Below are 20189 nucleotides of genomic sequence, written 5' to 3'. Positions count from 1 at the left end.
TCTACTGCAGCTATACCACAGACCGCACTGCTCTGACTCTCCCTGGCTGGGCTTTCATTCCTCAGGGCCTTCAACTGGCTGAGCAACAGGGGCTCCAACATGCCAGAAGATGGGGTCCACTGATAAAAAAACTGTTAGCTCCAGCCACTGGGTCTGGCTGCCCTTCCTTCCCCAGGCCTCTTGAAGCCAAATGGTCTGTAACCAATGACCCACTTGGGCTTCTCCAACTTTGTTTTCCATTTGAGCAGTCAAGGAAGAGTTGTAGCCCTGTGCAGGTTAATTGCAGGCAACAACAAGTTATGCTCAAAACCAAATTTCCGTCCGATAACATGGCCCAATCTAATCGAGCTTTAGAGAAAAACTGAGTGTTTGTAACCAAGATATTGACCTAGTTACTCATGGTGTCATTTATTGTGTTTGTTTGGATGAAGAATGCCTAGATCTCCTGCAAATACCCAGAAACAGGCAGCCTTACATCAATGCCAAGGTATCACAGCCAGCTCTGCATTCAAATAAGAACTAGATTTAATCTACAGAACAACAAACTCGTTGCCAAATACCACAGAAAAGTCTGCACAAATTCAAAAGCAAACTTTCTATCACCAAGTGCGCTCATAACATTCAACACCAAGATAAAAATCTGTATTCAGAGCCACAATTGGCAGAAACGGGAAGTTTCCAAAGTTTAAAAAATAAATCTCAGCAAGCAATGACAGAACAAGACAAGGTAAACACAGGCACAAGAAGTGTTTCTCCACAACAATAAAAAATTCACAACAGGCATCTTTCTTTCAGATTAACATCCTCGCCTGAGCCATGGCCATCTGTGTTATGCCAGCAGCCTGGCACAGGACAGAAATGTGGGGGAGATGGGCATGGGAGGAAAGGGCAAGGGGTGAGAGAGAGAGAGGGTGGGGCAAAGGAAGCATAAACACAGGACCAGATTAAAATTTCTCGGCAAGAAAAGCATGTAACCACTGCAAGCAAGGAAAACAGTGGAAAATCACAGTCATATCTCTTTTACGCCATCTAACATATCAATCCTCTGCTGTTTTCTTTGAAAAAAAAAAAATTCACTGAGCAATGCAAAGCTGTCATCAACTATATGCAACAGTGAAGAGTAAACATGCACAACACATCTACAAATTCTACACTATTTTGGCTGAAAGCAGAACACTAGTTTATACCTGCATTTTCACATTCATATGAGAGTGGATTCTTGACTCAGACCACCAATCTCAGGTTTAGGATGTTTTTAGTTTTCTCCAGCACACAATGGCACAACTTCCAAATCGCACACTACGGCTTTGCGTAGCTTAATAAAGTAAATGGAATGGAGCTGGAAGTATCTGTTGTTAATCATTTTTCATAATCAAACATTTTTTTGCGAAGAAAGCAAAATTATTCTGAAACTATCACAAAGCTATTCTTTTTTACTATTTTATATTTATTATCTTTGTACTGTTGGTCAGACAATGTATTTGCAATTTTTTGCCCAGAGAAAAGTTGCCTCATGTCTTGTTTTATTCAATGAACAGTCCAAAGCACAGATAAAACAAAATAACTGCAATTAAGACAACAAAAAGTAGGGAATGTTCACGGTTTAGAACCTGGTAACATTACTTTAACAGCAAAATTTAAACAGCAAAATGCTGATTAAAATAGATACAAATGAACTTTCTTTCAACTGAACAATTACGTAAATCAACAACGTAAAACAATGAAAATCTCCTTAGAATCTGAAAGCTGATTTTCTCCTTTTCTTAAGAAATTTTACAGACCACAGGATAAATTAATTGTTAAGATTGTTAAATTGTTAGTTGAAGCACAAAAAATTACGTTTATATCAAATTTAGCATTTATGTATCTGCCAAACCTTATCCATCCGACTCTCCACAACTTACAATGACAGTTTGAATTCATACGTGTCCTAAACAGCTTATGCCATTTTATTCTACAGGAGAAAAATGTATCAGCACGAGGTTACATACCGTTTTAGCTACCTTAAGAAAGTTCAACTCAAAGTCGGAATTAATGGTACTGATCTGCACAGAAAGCCAGTGTTACTCTACAAGAGTACACTGAATTGGTTAGCATAGAGTTTTGTGTCTTAAACTTAGCAGTTTTTTTAGCAGCTTTATTACTGCATGTAAAAAAGTGGCTAGTTGAGAAACATTGTGAGGTAAGACCACTAGTATTGTGATTAACATCCATTTTTAAATGTCCACTAGAGGGGGTTTTAATATGTGTCACTAGGGAAGAATAACATGCAGTAGATTGGTTTCTGTTCCATGGTTAGGGTTATGTCAAATCATCTGAGTCCAATAGCAGATCAGTACTGTCAAGTTGAGGGAGATATGGGATTGATCACTCTTACTATCAGTCTGTATGACCTCATCAACCAAATGAAATTACTAAGTGCCTCTCAGTACTACTGTATTTCAACTCATTCCTAGCTATTGCAATGTTATCTTTAAAATCTGTTCCAGTGATGAGATGCATCACTGTCTTGTAATGCTAAAATCCCACAGAACAGGTTTAGTCCTTTTCAATACATCAAGCAATCTGCATTCTTCAGTAGCTCATGTCTACTGACACAGCATTTTTCAGGTTCCCAAGCTTAGTATTCACTTGAGACCAAAGGACCACCATACATTTCCCAGCAGGCTCCAGTGCACTTCAGATGCTTTCTGCCTGCCTGCCTCCCTCCCTCCTGTTGCACAGAGGGAGGGAGGCAGGGAGTAGTACAGCTCATAACATACAGATACACTGCTGGGTGGGAGCATGCACAGGCATCCCCTGCATAGTCCACCCCAATAACAGTTCTGTGTCATTCCATTATCAGATGGGAGACTAGAGTGAAAATGAAGGACAGTTCATGTAAAATAAATCTTTAACTATATTAATCTGAATGGTAAAAGAATAACAAATGGCAGTACAGGTTTTATTTCTTTCAGGGCGTCAGTCATGCTTACTTGTCATGCTAGCCCCCCTTAAACCCAAGAGAGGGGGAGATAGAGAGAGATAATCCCTGTTGCAGTCTTCAAAGGACAGAAATAATTAGTTGATACCTTTGCACAGTCTAAGCTGGTGATTTTTTTGTGGCTGTGTAATGCCAGACAAGATAGATTCTCCTTGTGCATTTGCTAAAGTGCTGATCACTATACATCAGTAGTGACATGCATCGCTACATCAGCAGTAAACACTTGTCTGTCACTTTTCCTGTGCATACCCTTTTAAAATTTAGTGGTAACCCATTAGCAACTTAGTGGACTCCCTTGTGAGACTCTGGGTGATTGACAGCGTCCTGATCACTGTTATACCATCATGATGCATGAACCTTCACTGACAGAGTGCAGAGACTGGGCTTCCCGTGAGTGTAACGCAATTCTGCTTTCAAATAAAATCAATGAGCTACTAAAAAAAATTATATTTGTTTCCCCCCCCACAGACCACAAAAATGTGAAGATGGTTAGATGAGCTACTAAAACAAAAATACAGAGTTGTATTGAGCATCCTCTGCTGTTTTCAAGTGACTTTCATGCCCATCATGTATGACATTTAAGAATGAGGTTTATTTTGTACCTCTGCAGCTGTTGAATTTTGGTTACAATTATACCTGGCATTATGCTTAGGTGTTGCAGACTATATCTGTTGGACAGCTTTAGTACTTTACCTGCAGCTCACACCAGGCAACCTCCACCCAGGTCTCGGTATCAAGGCCCTTGTAGACCGTCTTGAAGGATCCCCTTCCCAGCTCAATGTCAAATTTTAGGAACCTTCCTCCTGGTGATGTGGACACCGCCTTCATCTCTGCCTCCTCCTCATTCTCCTCACTGGCCGCCTTGATCGCACTCTTAGCACCATCACTGGATGTAACATTTAATGCATTTCCACCCTTTTCCTTCTCCTTGTCCGCACTGGCACTCTCAGTAGCACTGTCTCTTTGTCCATGTTCACTTTCAGTGTTCGAACCCTCTGGTACCCCACAACTAGTCCCCCGATTCCTGTCGACTATTGTTCGCAGATTTATATTTAGGATCTTACTCCTGTTATCACATTCAGGTGCTTCAAAGGCCTGCTCGTCTGTGTCCGAAAACCACAGACTCCTCCTGATGAATCTCTGGCGCACACTATTCTGATAGCTGGATGAGGGGTATGCACTGGGGTCACTCCCACCTCTCACCACCGACTCCACCAGACTACCATTTCCATCACCCATGGCCAGCTCACACTGCGAGTTGGGCACAGATGGATACTTCAGTTCTTGTAGGGCACCAGAGTTTGAATTAGACTCCGGCTCCATAATGATCTATGACTTCAATCACTTTGGTTTCCAGGTCCTTCGTGCCATGATCCAGACGTCCCAACATGCAGATCTAGAGATGGATACCTGCAGCGCCCACTCGGTGACGCAGTTTGCTAGCAGAGGCCCCTCAAAACACGGGGATGGATGGCAGAGACGAGATTATATCCGATGTGATGTGGAGAGCTGCAAAGGAAATGTTGTCAATTAATCAAACTTAACCCAACATTTGTCAGCACGACCGTCGATGCTAAAGCTATAAACAGGATTTTCTCTTGGGGCGTCCATCTTTAAGTAGTTGGTGTTAGTAAAAGCAGGAGGTTTAGATAAGAAAAAAGACTAACCAGAGAGTTAAAAAAAAAAAAACACATTATCATATTAATCAGGAAAATATGGTCGTGCAGGTGAAAGAGAGATTAGCAAAAATGGCTCCGACGACACGAGTTAGCGTTAAGTTTGACATTTTAAAAACTTAAGTTCACCGGTATTAAATACGGCCAATTTCTAGATAATACCTTCAGACACTCCCACAGCAATTGCATTAAACATATGCGGCTTATCGTACCCTCCCAAAAAAGACAAAAAAATAAAAATGAAATGAAATTAAATAAAAGCAACCGAATAGGCTGGGCTAAACCCGGGCTAGCCAACCTGCCAGGTCCGGCGTGGAGGGGGAAACCTGGCTAACGTTAGCCGCCCGTCGCCGACAAAAGGTGGACTTTAAAAACGCCCTTTCTGCGTTTTCTCCGCATTTTCCCACACAGCAGCTTCGCCCAAACGACCACGACAAATTCAGGTTCAACTCACCGTTTGCTCGACTTAACACAGAGCCCACGGTGACGAGGAGGAGAAATGAATAAACGTGAGCAAAGAAAGAAATAACAGCCCGCTTTTATCCCCGTCCCCGTCCCCGTCCTCACATCCCTCTCCTCGGCTGCAATTAAGGCAGTTGTCGATGCGCTCGGTCTCTCTGTCGTGTCTAGTATGCGGAGCTTGTAGTTGAAGAGCAGTCCAGGCAGGCTTTAAGACACCGGAGGTTTACATTTTCTCGACCTCCCCTCGGAGATGAATTCACACGGACCCCAGTTTTCGCTTGTCATCGTCTCGCTGCTTTATTTTAACGCACCGGCGGCCAGGCGCAGAAAATGTGTTTCCCATTCAGTCCGCTCGGATCCACGCCCCTGGTAACGACCGGAGCCGGCCGGCCAATCACACGGCTCGGTGGGACTCTACAGAGCCCGTCCTGCTCTACAGCAAAGTAACACACAGCTCACATGAAAAGACCAACACTTCTTTAGACTCAATGCAGTACTTATCTGCAAAAAGTGAATTAGATAAACCACGTGTCTCCCTGTCAGGGTAGCTTTCACAAGACTCTGTTCTAAAGAAAAATAGATACATATATAAATATATTATCACTGTTGTGATACCTTAATAGAATGACTGCATGCGCAATCGCAATCTTTTACTCTTTTCAGAGGGCTGCTCCCATTTTCTCTCCATGTACACAGGAAACCACTTTGCAGCTTAATATCTAAAGGCCTCGGCATGCAGGCGAGGTGCAGCAGCACACATGAGGAAATGGTTAACAGCAGCAACAGGAGAAATTAAACTGCGGTATGATATCTGAAATCTTTTTCTTTCTTTTTTTTTTTTAAAGGAAAACATATGAATAGTGCATTGTGCCTTACTACTATGTAACATGTAGTAAGCCATTGATATACCATCGTAGAAAAGTCCAACAAGTCCCAAACAGGTGTATGGAGATGAATGTTACATAAGTACAAATTAATATACATACGAGTTAATATGTATGCATATACAGAGAGGGATAGATATACATACATAGATACATAGATGACACAGAATATTATGAGTAATTTGTTGCATGGCCACAAAGAAGCAAATCGACAAAGAAAAAACATTTTTAACATAGATCCTCTTCGTGTCTGTCGCAGGCGTGTTGGGTCAGATGACAGTCAGTTCAGTGGAGGGGTGAAACATTGTTTTGCACCTGAGTGGCCTTATACATAATGAATACCCTCCTTTGTTTCCACTTCACCGGTCAAAGTGCACACACAAACACATGCACATACACATACTTTTACTTTTACATAATGTCATCATAGTGCATGCCACAATCAGACTGTTGCAGGACAATGAGTGTTTATTGTGTTTTATGTAGCGACTGAATTTGCCATTTGACAAGTAATTGCAATATACTGTGGTATAATGGCCCTCACTGTGCCATTGCCATAGAGGTTGTCTTAATAGCATCATTTCATCTCAGATAGATGTGTGTATGTGTTTGAGGAAGGCAAGGCAGAAGAGAGAGAGTGACCCTTGCGGCAAGATATTTCTTTGTGACTGAGGGAGCTCAGCCAACAGATGCAGAATACAATACTGGTACACTTGATAAAATGAGCAATTTGTTTGCAGTTGGTCCCATTTAGAATGTGTCTCCCACAAGAGTGAGTCAGTAAGAATGGAATCGGTCCATGGTTGGGATGTGAAGATCTTTAATGCAGACTTTTTGCAGGCATTTAATGTCTGCTCCCCTGTTACACTGAAATCTAAGACTAATCAGATTCTGTGTTAGATTTCAACGCACCACTAGAGCACATTCTCAAGCATGTCCTTTTGTCTTTTTCCATTGATATCAGATGGTCGTATGATGCATATTTCGGCTGTAACAGGATAGAGCACAACCTGAAACAGCCATGTATGTTTTGTACCATGTAAGGCTGTAAAACTAAAGGCCCTACAGAGATTCATGGAAATTAGATTTACACTTGGGTCGATCCTCATCTGGGGGAGAGCCAGAGCTTGCGGTGAGTGAGAGAAGAAGGCTGCTGATAGGACATGATGGATGGAGAGCAAGGCAGTGCTGATGTAGAAGAAAGAAAATATATAGAGAAACACATAGTCTTGCAGTTCCAGATGGAAGTTCTTTTGCTTTTTCATCATGCTGTTGAACAACAGCAAGTTCAATTAAATAAATGATAAACTCAGTGCCGCACCATGCCATACATAGTGTCATGCATGATGCAAGTAGCTTTCCGCATGCCAGTTAGTGCTACAAAACAAAACAACTGTCATCTCACTTTAACTGACATTTTGGTATTTATCTTTACTGTAATCAGTCAATGTGATGATGAAGGGAGAGATTAAACTAGGTGTGTTTACCTAATTTTCTTGTAACTCTGCCAAAACTCTTGCTGGTCTTTGAATAATCAAATGAAAGCCTGTTTTGTTGTTCAGTTAGTTAGTTTAGTGTTTTGATTTAATCTCTGGAATTTAGGAGTTGCAGCATGTCCAGCTGCATGGAACAGACATATGGGAAGTGTTTTAAGATATGGCACAATTATATTCACTTATGAGCTGTAGATGTAAAGAACGATGTTTTGCAGTACATGAATCAGCACAACTTTAATCTCTTTCCTGCTTTGCCCTGATCATTCGCTATTAAACCTTTTGCCCAGTTACCCCTCTACATTCCCACAAACGTTAAAATCTGAAAATGATTCCTATTGCACTCGTATTGAATATTGCACTCAGACAGATCAGATTTTCTGCGTAATTTATTTTTTAAAATAAATTGTTTGGGTTTTTTTGAACCTATATTTTACCAGGTAAAATGTTTTTAGAACCCATTCACATTTACAAATATGATCTCACCTGTTTAGAAGATCTCAGTCTACATCAAGGTTATCGTGGCTATGATTATCCACATTACTTATGTCTTCTTTGGATGGTCCTTTTTAATTAAATAATTTTTTAAAAATCAAAATAAAAAAAATTCAAAGGTAGACGATTGTTATATGAAGATTTACCACATATTATTTATTACGTCGCATTTATGAATTAAACATTATGTTTATTTCTTGGTAAATTATTCATTAATCTATTGGAATTCTTTAAATGCATCTTAGTATGCAAGTACAACGTTAATCAGTTTAAGAGTATCTCGAAGAATAAAGTATTTAAGTTGTCTGTTCTCTTACATACTGTAACAGAAGTGCCTCCTGATGTGATGCTGCAGAGAGTAGGTACGCAAATTTATGTGTTATGGTAGTCTGATGCACAAATCCCTCACTATCTCTCTCTGACTTACACACACACACTCTGCCAATGTCTCACTCCTTACTTTCCCCAGAGTCAGACAAGGAATGCAGTGTGAATAATTCGCGGAACCTGGGAACAGTGCAGAACAACTGCCTTAATGAGAACCCTTTCAATTAGATTGGGCTGAATAACAATAGATCTGAATTGCCTGAGTGACTGACAAATGCTGTGTTTTTCAAATGGGGAAACCAAACGTCAGTGCTAATATACAAACGTGAGTTATCCTCCACATTTTTGAAGTCGACCTATTATCCAAATGAAAGCCTGATTATCCTGCATGTGTTCCCTTTTTTTCCAACTTCATGTGACTGCACAGTACGGCATATCATGGCCTCTTTTGTTGTACCTGCCTCTTCTGCTGTGATTCGTCTTTGTTCCCTTTTCTCAGCAATATGATAGGAGCAGACAGCAGGATTAATCCTAACAAAGTGCTTGGACTGACTGAGTTTGTGGTCTGTGGTGTACACAACACTGCATGTGTTAAAAGTTCATCATGTTTGTTGGTGAATTTTGGAGAAAATTAATCCTCTCAATTTCTAGACATATTGACTGCACATTTCCAACCTATGATCTCACAACAAGCATTATCTCACTGTGGGTTGTTGACTCTAGGATAAAGGGATGTCTTTGAAAAGCCTGTGTTAGTGTTTGAGAGCAGAATGGCTGACCCTGACACGTCATGACAGTGTGCCATTTGTGGCGTTTGGCACAAATCAGTCACAAGGGCATTACACCACACCACATTGCTTTTCTCGTGGAATGTAGGGAAACATGTTTTGAAGAGCTGAGTCGTAATGGAGGGTGTTCTGGCTCTTAGTGAAAAGGATTTGGGAAGACTTTTTTTTTTTTTTTCTTGAAGGTATTCTGGATGCTGTGAGGCTGTCTCTGCAGTCACATGAAGCCGTGCCAAATGATAAAATCTACACCTAAAGCTTTGCTGCCAAATGAAGAACTTGTCCAACGACATCTGTGTCTTGAAAAGTGAAGTCTCATCAGGAGGCTTAAACATGGCTTTTCCAGTAGTTGTAGCAGAATTTGGAGGAGGGGGGGGGTCATCAAAATAAGTACTGCAATAGGAGTAAATGCTCTTCTTCTACCCCCACAAACCACACCTATGGTTCAGCTTGTACTTCCCCCTCACACATCAATTCAACCCTGCCAGCTGATTGTTGTGAATCTCCTAAAGACTGTGTAATTCAGCCGTAACCTCCCCTGTAGCAAATTAGAGGGTGCAGGTCTCCAAGTCTCTTTTTGCCTCTATCCCTGGGCAGAGGGAAAACAGTTTGTACCCGCTATGTGGTTTGGTTAATCTCTGACAAACTATGGTTTCTGCAGCTGCGGGGTGAGCTGTGAGAAAAAAGGGCTGCCAGCGCAGTGTTGATTATTTCATGTTCACAGATGCCTGACATGGCTGATCTTCAGCGACCGTGCTCAAGTAGGTGGGCATCACTTTTGCTGAAGAAAAGATCAAAAAAGATTTTCATTCACCACCTGCGCTCCTAAAGAAGACGTATCCTGATCATTTAAAAGCGAGTTATTTATTATTTATCTACAAGCAGACAAGCGGAGTTTATCCAGCACCTGCTGTTTTTCTCTATTCGGTACAGAGTCCACTGGGATGGAGTGGAAACAGACATGCACAACCATGCTAATCCTTTGTTGCATAATCACCACCCACACAAAAATCAATAGGTTTTAAAAATCATTTTTAAATAAAAGCCCTTTCTTAGAAAATGTTTTTATTTTTACCTGTTGATCATTCATCAAAAGGATGCAGGTGGTCGTACTCTCCCGGTTCCTATGTCCCTGCTGTGAGCAGTATAATGAAGATTGTGTGTATTTTGGTTCCCGTCATTAGCTGCTTGATATATAAGTAAAATCTTGGTGAGAATGCATCACAGAAACTGGGATTAATGAGGTATCTTTCATAAAGTGCACTTATCCAGGCAACACTGTAATCCTGCTCTATCAGGCAGGGAGATGAGCAAGACCTAAGACTCGGTGTCCTCTCCACCCACCAGTATGTTTTCAAACACAAGACAGTGAGTAGTCAGACACACAGCTGTGAACTGGAAAAACCCAAAAAATAGTAAATTATAAAGCTGAAACGTGCAGCTCACAGCAGTGTGACACGATGGGAGTTCACTTACATTTCACCTTAGCAAAGAACAAGAAAGACTCCAGACTGAATGTGATCATTTGAAACCGTAATGATGTGGGAAGTTTTCAACACTGCACGCACTGGCTTGCTCATGTTCAGCACCTTTTAATGGGTCAGCCACCAGTGTGTCAGTATCTCTTTGCCGTACTAAGAGCTCGGTTTTCAAAGGTCACTCCTCTGTAAGAGCTGCTTCTTGTGTTAATTAGGTCAGAACAACAGCTGGATTCTTTACATCAATTCCACAGGAAGCTCTTCTGTGAAACAGTGCAGCACAGAAGATGCTTTTCTCTTTATTTCGAGGTACTCTTCCATCAGGCATTACCTCAAAGCCATAAACATTTATCTTGGTAACTTTCTTCTCTCCTCGGGGTTTCCATCCAGATGTCTGGCCCAGCAGCACAGCCCCACTGAACACGAACCACAATGCCACCCCCATCAGCATCTCCCTCTGTCTGCAGCTCACAGTAAGACTCCTGCTTATCTGAATAGGTGAGAAATCCACCAGAGCCCAAGCCCTTTTGTTATATCAGCATTTTCTTTGTTCTTTGGCAAGCTTCACATCTCCTGACATACACCTGCCTTTTTTGTTACTGCCCTCCAACCTCTCCTTCAGAAGGATTGAAGATATTCCACCTTTTGCTCGACAATGCATCCGTTTCATCAATGTCAAGTCCACTGACTACTGACAAACAACCCATTACCAGCTGGACTCTAGTTGTAACCATAGCAACTAGGCCTGACACCAGGTGAGAGTTCACTTGGTATTAATGCTGCTGTCAGCACTTGGGGGGAATCAAGAGAGGGGATATTTTGTTGTGTATGTGTGTAATTACATCAATACATGTCATTGTACAAGTCATGGAATTAATTGAACGGGGCAAAAAAAAAAAAAAAGATTCAACTGAATTTAAATGGAAAGTGTCCACACATTTATAGTTTCAGCTTGAGTACGTCTGAATTTATGACTGGGGGTTAAGAATACAGCTCTGTAAAGATGATTAAGGATGAAATGCACCAGTGCAGGGGAGGCTGCAGATCATTTTGCTCTGACATACCGCACAGCAGGATAGTGAACTTTAGCCAGGTCACACTGACTCATCTCAGCTCCCGCAGGTGGAAAAAAAATAAAGAAATGTTTGTCAGTATCCTCTCTATGCCTGAAATGTAACCACCCTGATTATACTATGCCTCTCTTTTAGCAGTATGATCTAAATATAATCAGCTATGATTCCAATGGTTAGGACACACCCTGATGAATATTAATGTTTCTAAGTATTTATGAGTCAATACATTTGCACTGTTTAAAAAAATAGAATCTTTGTGATATTAAACGTTTTGATATGCTTTCCTAAGGATCACGTGTGAAGAAAGGCTGGTAAGCATGTGAGAGGCATCAGACATTCATGAACGAATGCCCCCTTCAGCCTACCCCCCCCCCCCCAAATCCACTGACTCCACTGGCCCACAATAACCAACCCCTTCCCATTACTCTTTTGTCTCCACCAGAATATCAAACACATCTCATTGCTCTTTTCATTCCTCGTCTTTCATTTTCTTTGACTGTTCTGAACCCTGCTACCCTTTCTGTCATCCCCCGGCTCCCAACCCAACCCCTGCCCTGTCCTGTCCCCCCACCCAACTCATTCTCTTTCTCCCTTGGACCCAGCTCTGTCTAATGGATCCAGTGGTGCGTGATGTGAGTGGCCTACATACCACCCACCCACCCCCAGCTCCTAGCCCAACCCACCCCACCCAAGGCACATAACACACGCAAACACACACACACACATCTAGGCGGGATCTTCACATCATTTAACCTTTGGTAATGTCCCTCAAATACACGCAAACACATGGACACAGAACATGTGCCTGTGACTCACAGATACAGGACACTCACCCCAACACACACAAGTACACAATTTCCTGATCACAACTTCATTTTGGAATTATTTATGGGACATTTCCTGTGAAACTAACTGACAGCTTTGTGAACTATGTAGCAATCACTTATTACAACACCGAGTCATGTTTTTAAAAGTAGCTTCTGTTTGATGTTAGATTGTTGCTTAAAAAGCACAACTGAAATGAAGCAGTGTTATCCAGGAAATAAGAACTTGCTATGTTTCCTGTATTGTTCTTCCTGTGTGCTTTGACTAAGATATCTCATTGAATTCACAATATTGATAGACTGATGCCTAAAATAAAATATTTGGGGGGATTTTTATTGTGAAGGCACTGTACTCCATGACACCACAGGTTGGAAATTGATATATTTTTTGATTCATTGCACAGCCAACTGAACTTTTATTCATGCATTTTAAAGTATCTTTAAAATGTTGGGATATTATTCAATTATTGATGATGCATTATTAGCTGAAGCCAATGTGGTTTTATGTTTTTGCTGACAGAATGTCTTGGCCCATGCATCTGTGAATTCAACAACTAACTGATCAGTAAAAACATTTTTTATTATATTACTGCATTCTCCCCGTGTGTCTTTTTCAAAATGAAATACTTAATACCCTCCATTTCTGTTTGATCGCCCATGAACACAAGAGCCTCTGAAACCAGAATGAAGTAAATGTTGAATTACGTTTGACAATAAATCTGTTTGCAGTAATGAGATGGCTCGAGTCCCAGAGTAAAGTAGATTGTTGATCTGAAATAGACATTCGGTGAGTGTGTGTTTGTATGTTGTTAAAGTTGGGTTTGTCCGCAGATTGGTGAAAGCTGAATGATGAGAAAAAGATGCTGGACTTGGCCACAGGCCTTGTTCTTATCATCATGTTAGTCAACATCTTCTCCATTGGAGTTCTGGCTTAAACATAGTGACTGACCAAGAACAGACACAAACACAAACACAAACAAGCACACACACGTATTCTTTCTATTTTTGCTAGTCACATAGAGTCTTTATTTTCACACTTTGTCTGCTCCCTTCTTTCTATTCAAACAGGTATTTTCTCTCTTGCCGTACTGTGCAGTTTGTTGCCAAACACATCCATGTAGTCAGCATGTTTTTGGTCCTCTCTTCTCCTGACCTGACCTGACCTTCACAAACCCCTACCTGACCTACAAACACACTGACCTCTCCAGGCTCACAGAGAAATTTCCAACGGAAAACTACATCCAACCACTTTCTTTAACGAGAAAATCATTGTGCTTGCAATGCTGCAGGCACAGAGAAACAACACACAACAATGGAGATACGTGTAAATGGACAAAGGACACTGGTGTGTACGCAACACAACATTTGTTCCTGATGGACAAACAGGAAACTTGAGACAACAGCAGTCAGGCACACGTGACCTTGCACTGTCTGCCTCCTTCATTGCCCGAGAATGACCCCAAGCACTGGCCACACATAAAGGCACAACCACCGTTGCACATACACACACGCACAAACATAAATGCTGACAGCTGAACATGGTTCAATATTTAATCACGCCAATGACGTTCGAACAAGATGTCATGGTGCTTGTCCAGACGACTTGGACCAAAAGGATTGATGGGTCTGCTGAGCACATGCATGCAGAGCAGGGTGTGCCTCTTCTGACCTAAAACTCTGACCCACAGCGCCCCAGCTTTAACTGCACGGACACATGTGTCCTCAACCACAGGCGTCATGCCTAACATTCAATTATAACAATGTCTGTTTGAACCACAACTCTTTTGTGCTATGAGCAAACCTGGAGTGTGTCTGTGGTTCTTTGGACCGACAGCAGCTGGTGAGTCACAGTTGACACAGCACAGACCCCAGAAGAACTACTTGTTAAAATGGAAGCCTTAATTAGACTGTGTTTATGCTATGTCACCGAAACCCAAATTAGAGTCCAAGCAAATGCTCATTTTATACACTTCAGCAGCCTAACACAATAACGTGAAAGCAGTGTTTCACATAATTATCTGCTAAACACCTGAAGAATATTCATGTCCGTATCTATAATTTCTTCAATGCAATTGTGACAAAGAACCTTTCAGATGACAAACCAACATCATCTTATCCTTTTCCTCCTCCACAACTATCATTGGTAACCGTGGAAACAGCCAGTCGAGCCGGGAGCCAGATTGATGACACACACTGCTCCACTCAAGGCAGATCTGTAGACCGATACACATATAAATAAATGTGTGTATATATATATATATATATATATATATATATATATATATATATATATATACATGCATGCTGTATATCTTCGGCTGGTATACTTCTGGCACCCACCCAGTTTAGCAATTGAAGTTCAACAAACTGTCTCAGTGTGAGGTCGAACATCCATGGATGTGAAGAGTTTTGGGACTTGTGAAGCAGCTCTATTAATAGCTCTCTCTCCCTTGGGTGATTGTTCAGCATTCAAACTGAACAATCACCCTGGTGACACTTCCAACCTGCTTTAGCACCTCCTCATCCCTCCTATCTTGTCTGTCGCTTTCTCTTTGCAGAGAAGATAGAAATGAAAAAATGCTGCTCAATGCAACAAAACTCCCAGGACACCTGTGCAATCCAGAGCTGTACTTTATATTCCATCTTTGATGTGGCCATTTTCCTACTAATTCATTACTGTAGCTTTGAAAGTGAGTATAAAATACTTTCAGGTCCATGAGCAGTCAAGTAAGCAGCATTTAATTAAGTTGGCCTTGCTCATTCAATCAATTTGATTGTCATTATTAATTAATGAGGGTTGTCTCTTACTCCCTTTTGCATTGCAATAGCACAGCAGAACATTTTCCATTATCCTTGTTTCGCTTTGCTGCGCTGAATGAGGGAGCAGTGCCCTCTAGAGCATTTACTAATACACTTCAGTCACTAAGATTAATTTTATCTTCATTACCATTTCATGTTGACTATACAAAAAAAACCATGAACAAACCCCAAACCAAACAAACATAAATGTCCAAGCAACAGACTAAACAGTCCCAGACAAACCTAGAAAGGGTAATTACTGTATTTTGAATTATAGCATTTCTAAAAGCTAATAAATTTCATCAGACACCTTTAAGACTATGTCATTCAGGATAAAAATGAGATGCAACTCCAAGTGATATCAAACATGCCTTGTGCTTTATTTGAGCAAAGGTTAACCGTTGTTAGGGTGCTTTGAGTAGAATTTAAACTTTCTCTTTATCATGAGATTTATAGGCACTGAAAGTTGGTGAGAAGATCAGCTGTGTGTGTAAGAAACTGTAGTGTTGTATTTGTTTACGTACACAGCACTAATAAAAATCAAGTTACGTTAACAGTTACAGCAGTTACTTAGTCATGGTCAGTTAATGTTATCTTCACTTAAGGTTAAAAAAAATAATAATAAAAAAAAAAGAAGAAGAAATATTAGCTCTATACATATAATGCATCCTGTCAAGACTCGTGGACAAAAGTACTAGTGAATTAGCAGTGGGAATTGGAGATTAAAAAAAATAAATAAATAAAACACATCAGTTAGTTATTATAGCTCTATAGCTCTGAAAGCATATATGAGCATGGCACAGCAAAATGGCAAATTTCAGGGTGGTTTTTTTTCTCTGGGCTAGTTTTTAAGCATTCATAACACATTAACAGCCTATTTTTTTCAGTTTTCCAACCTCAGAGGAGGTTATGAAAACATCTTTAGCACCTTTGCTGAGTCTTGCTGCAGAGCAGTGAAGAAGCGGACAAGTGCATCTTAGTGTCTCACTTTCTGTGGATAGACAGAGTGACAACAAAAGAATCTTAAGAAATATGAAGAAATTGGTTTTCAAACGAAAGCAGAAAGTTTTGTTGTGGGAACAAATAAGTCTCAACACTCATTCTGCACGTCTCACCTCCATAATAGTAGAGCATTGCAACACCAAATACAAAACTGAAACAGCTCAGGAAGAACATTGGGCCTGCCGAAGAAAAGAGAAGGAAGAAATTTCATGTTGGATCAATAACAGGTTGTTGCCTTCATTAAAAATTATTTGAATTGAAAGAACGTAGTAAAAAAAAGCTAACTAAAATGTTCAGTAGTATATATGTGTACAGTATATGAGTCATTAGTCCAAAGCTGCTCTGTGAAAAACACAGTTGTCTTGTGATTCAAAGACTAAACAGATCATTTCTTTGTATGATTGGGTCTCAGAGTCTCACTACACAGCTGATGACCTATTTCCCTGCTGACATACCTTTGACCCAGTGGATGTGCCCCTGACAGTTCAAAGGAATGCAGGACAGAGGAAGCTGTTTTGGATTTGCGGGGGGGTGGGGGGGGGGGAGTTACATGTGAGTTTAACTGACCCACAAAGCTGTAGCCCTGAATGTAATGGGATGATGGAAGGTGAAGCAGGGCAGACCAGCGGGGCCCACGTTCTGATTCTGGGGGTTAAAAGGTTCACTAAAGAGCCATGTTTGCAGAAGAACAAAGCTTAGTTCGGGCTTAAGGTGCTTATCTGTGGATAAGTGAGGGGTATATAGTCTCCCTGAGACATATTTACACAAATTGGATGCATACATCTTAAAAAAAAAACTTATAAAAATCCCACCATAACCATCATGTAGACAAATTGAATGTTAACAAGTAGAGTCAAAAGACAGATTAAAGACTACCTTTGGCCCATTAACGGTAATTTATTAGTTACCTTTCATAGCACCATTCCAAATTCATACCTTTTTATTGAATGCCAATCATATTCACTCAACACTATATGTAATACTGCTGGATCGTTTGTTAGTGTTGTTTGTTGTTGTTGTCACATGATTCTTCATGAAATGTACTGACACACCCTTGTGTCATATTGGGCTTTTTACAAAGTTTGGCTTCACTGAGTGATTTTAGTGTTAACTAACATGATTTAATTAGGCAACAAATTCGGTCTCTGAGGGAAATGCCAATTTTAGAATAAGTTTACGAGATGTCTAAGTCTAAAATATAAAGTCTATAAAGTTTTGAGCAAGGACTTTGGATAGATAGCTGCTAACAAAGTATTTGAGTGCCCTGCCGATGAATGTTTTTGTTGTTTCTTGGATTAAGAAATCTGGTGTTTAGTCCAGGAACACATTAGCGCCTTTCTTTAGCAACAAAAACTAAAGCTGGTATTTTGTATAATGTGATGGATTATCAATGTCAAAAGCATTTCAGTTGTAATGTCTTTTTAATATTGTTTTTAAATATGGAAAAAAGGTCATCTGTTGTATTTTACAGTGCACATAAGTAATCCGGCTAAAATTAGAAATTAAGCATAGTTGGTCTTTTATTTTACACCACCACGTAAGGAGGAAATACTTAGATTAGCAGTTTCATTTGAGGATATACATAAAAAAAAAAACCCCAATATGTATATATTGTTCCACTGTAGTCAGCACAACACTTGATCAGATTTACCTCTGTCATTAAGCACAAATCTCTCTGGGTTAACTGCTGCATTTTTAGTCCATTTTGGGTCTGCCATCTCTAGAACAGAAAATGAAAATGGTTCATGGGTGAACTTAAAATAACAGCTTGTTAGTGTTAGACTCCCAAGTGAGCAGCAGTCCAGGCAGCACGTTGGCTCCACTCTGTATCTTAAATGGGATAATTCAGTTACACAGCAGGGGGGTCCACTATAATTGGATACTTACCAAAGTTGTTACTAATTAAAGAATAAGTTAGAGTTACACCTATGTGTACCAATAAAAACAACACAAATAGAGGAAGCAGAGAGAAGCTTTTTCTAATGGATAATGTGCCAGTGTAAAAACTTTTATTACTTATTACACAGGAACTTTTGAAATAACCTCCAAAATGGTGTATGACTATCCACCGCTCACCCCCATGTGTTACCTCAACTCTGGCGTCATCACCAGAAGTTATTTTACGTTGTTGTATTTAGTGTGCTATATATAACACCTGCTTTCATTTTGCTCTCCAAATAAACTGGATAGATATTTCTGCTCTAATGTACGTCTCAAATATAAATTTGGATTTGAGTCTGCTAGGCCCAGTCACTTTAGTATGAGAAAGCTGGCTCCGTGTTTTACCTCTTTGTCTGACTCGGGTGGGCAGGCTCCAGTAGATGTCCTCAGCGTGAATGTGAAGCCCCCTGTAGAATTCATGACATGCCTCCTCCCCCTTCCCATGCAGGTGCTTCAGCAGCTCAGTTAACCGCACCTTGGTGGGCATGCTCAGGCTCCTGAACTACAGAGACACATGCTGAGTTAATTCAATACACACAGCCATTCAGATTGAGTGGATTTTTTTTTTTTTGCTGTTGCAGCATATTATGTGTAATGACCTTGTGGGCTTCCTTGTCACTGAGTATCTGAGGGTAGATCCTGTTCAGCTGAAGCACAAGCCTGTCAACAAGTTGGGTGTCCATCCTTGGCTCTGAACACAGGAAGTGAGCATCCCGCTGGAGCTGCTCATGGTAGCAGTCAGCGTCTAGTCAAGGAAGATAAAAAAGAAATTACACCTTTAGCGAAAAATGCCACCTTTATTCCATTTATTTTATATTGGAAAGGTAAGAAACAAGTAATGACCCTGTATAATTAGAGCACACAACAAAGCTCTAATCACAGGTATGCAGACTTTATGTCTAGTCTGAAATAGTTTCTTTGTAAGCTGATCTTGGCATCAGTCCCTAACCCTAACCCTGCTCCAGAAATAAGCGACTAAGAGGTTTATTCTCCCATTAAGAAAGGTGACTACAATTGCTGCAGCATTGACCATCTGACCACACTTTATGTGAATAGCTTAATGATGATACTAAAATTAGCTCCCTCTAATGTATGGGCACTGGGTTATAAATAAGAGAAATATGCTCCAACATAAAACCGGAGAGGCCTACAGTAAATACAATCCCTTTTTCATTATCGTGCCAATAATGGAAAAAGGTCCCACAATTTCACTGCAACTCACCATTGCTGTCCTTCCCAAATAATTTGCATGCTTTCAGGCTAGATCCCCAGAAGTTAGTCTTGTTCGCGGTCGTTGTAGATATTTGCCTGTGCAGTTTTGTGTTTGTAATTTTCAGAAGGATTTTTTTTGTTTTGTTTTAATCAACCAAAATAAACAGAAAAAAGTGTTGGCGGCTGATTGGTGGAATAAATTATGATCTAATCTATGCAGGCTGGTGTGCAGCTGCAGTGAAACTGAATCAGTCCGCTTCCTCCTAATTTCGGGTTGATGCAGTTTCGCCATGAAAAAACTGCGCTCCAACTTCGACTGTGACTGCCAGAGGCAGGAGCTTGAAGAAAGATGGCTGCGGGCTGTCGAGCGGCTCCCCTTCTGCTCACCGTCACGAGCGCGTGAATACACATCAAACTGGAAATTCTGTGCAACAAGTGTCGCGAGCGCGTGCAGATCCCGACAATCAGCGCGCGCGGGCTTCACTGGGGGCTTCACACAAACACCTTACCGTCGATTCACGAACCTGTCATACTGACACACGAGCGGCGTGGGTCTCCACGTTGTTCAAAAAAAAAAAGAAAATAAAAATAAAACACGCACACAGCTCCGGCCGACCCGGCTCCAGCTGACGGCCTGACCGCTTCGACGCCCGGAGTCATGTGACTGACCTCCAGGGTCACATGACCACATTTAGGTGACGGACGGTGATGGACAGAAGTGGCAGGCAGATTATCAGGACTAAACGCTGAACCCA

General features: G+C 40.9%; 2 protein-coding genes across 8 annotated transcripts in view; both read right to left on the bottom strand.

Moving 5' to 3' along the window:
• The window catches only part of LOC115045926 (serine/threonine-protein kinase WNK2), a 41275-nt gene extending 35853 nt beyond the window's left edge, over nt 1-5422 (bottom strand). For all 7 annotated transcript variants that reach the window (XM_029505907.1, XM_029505905.1, XM_029505910.1 and 4 more), the window contains exons 1-2: nt 5114-5422; nt 3677-4492 (exon numbers count right to left, since the gene is read on the bottom strand). In XM_029505907.1, the coding sequence (XP_029361767.1) occupies nt 3677-4306 (630 nt within the window). In that variant the 5' untranslated portion in view covers nt 4307-4492; nt 5114-5422. The remainder of the gene's footprint in view (nt 1-3676; nt 4493-5113) is intronic.
• A 10265-nt stretch (nt 5423-15687) lies between these two features.
• On the bottom strand, nt 15688-20125 carry LOC115045673 (caspase recruitment domain-containing protein 19-like). The gene is made up of 6 exons (XM_029505459.1): nt 20104-20125; nt 18822-18967; nt 18568-18724; nt 17933-18001; nt 16395-16460; nt 15688-16270 (listed from the first exon to the last, which is right to left on the bottom strand). The coding sequence occupies exons 1-6, from the start codon at nt 20123-20125 to the stop codon at nt 16146-16148; spliced, it is 585 nt and encodes a 194-aa protein (XP_029361319.1). The 3' UTR covers nt 15688-16145.
• Between the last annotated feature and the right edge of the window lie 64 nt (nt 20126-20189).

This window comes from Echeneis naucrates, chromosome 7, assembly GCF_900963305.1.
Source record: "Echeneis naucrates chromosome 7, fEcheNa1.1, whole genome shotgun sequence".
In the NCBI taxonomy this organism is placed as follows: domain Eukaryota; kingdom Metazoa; phylum Chordata; class Actinopteri; order Carangiformes; family Echeneidae; genus Echeneis; species Echeneis naucrates.
Note: the sequence above shows the minus strand (reverse complement) of the source record. Positions and strands in the feature narration are given on the sequence as shown.

Bases quoted from the DNA above. Each gene is read 5' to 3' on its own strand.
- LOC115045673 (XM_029505459.1), bottom strand. From the start codon at position 20,125: ATGTGGTCATGTGACCCTGGAG. The intron at 18,725-18,821 runs GTCATTACACAT...GTGTCTCTGTAG, and splicing joins GTGACAAGGAAGCCCACAAG to TTCAGGAGCCTGAGCATGCC. The intron at 16,461-17,932 runs GTAAATCTGATC...TTTCTTCGGCAG, and splicing joins ATTTGTGCTTAATGACAGAG to GCCCAATGTTCTTCCTGAGC.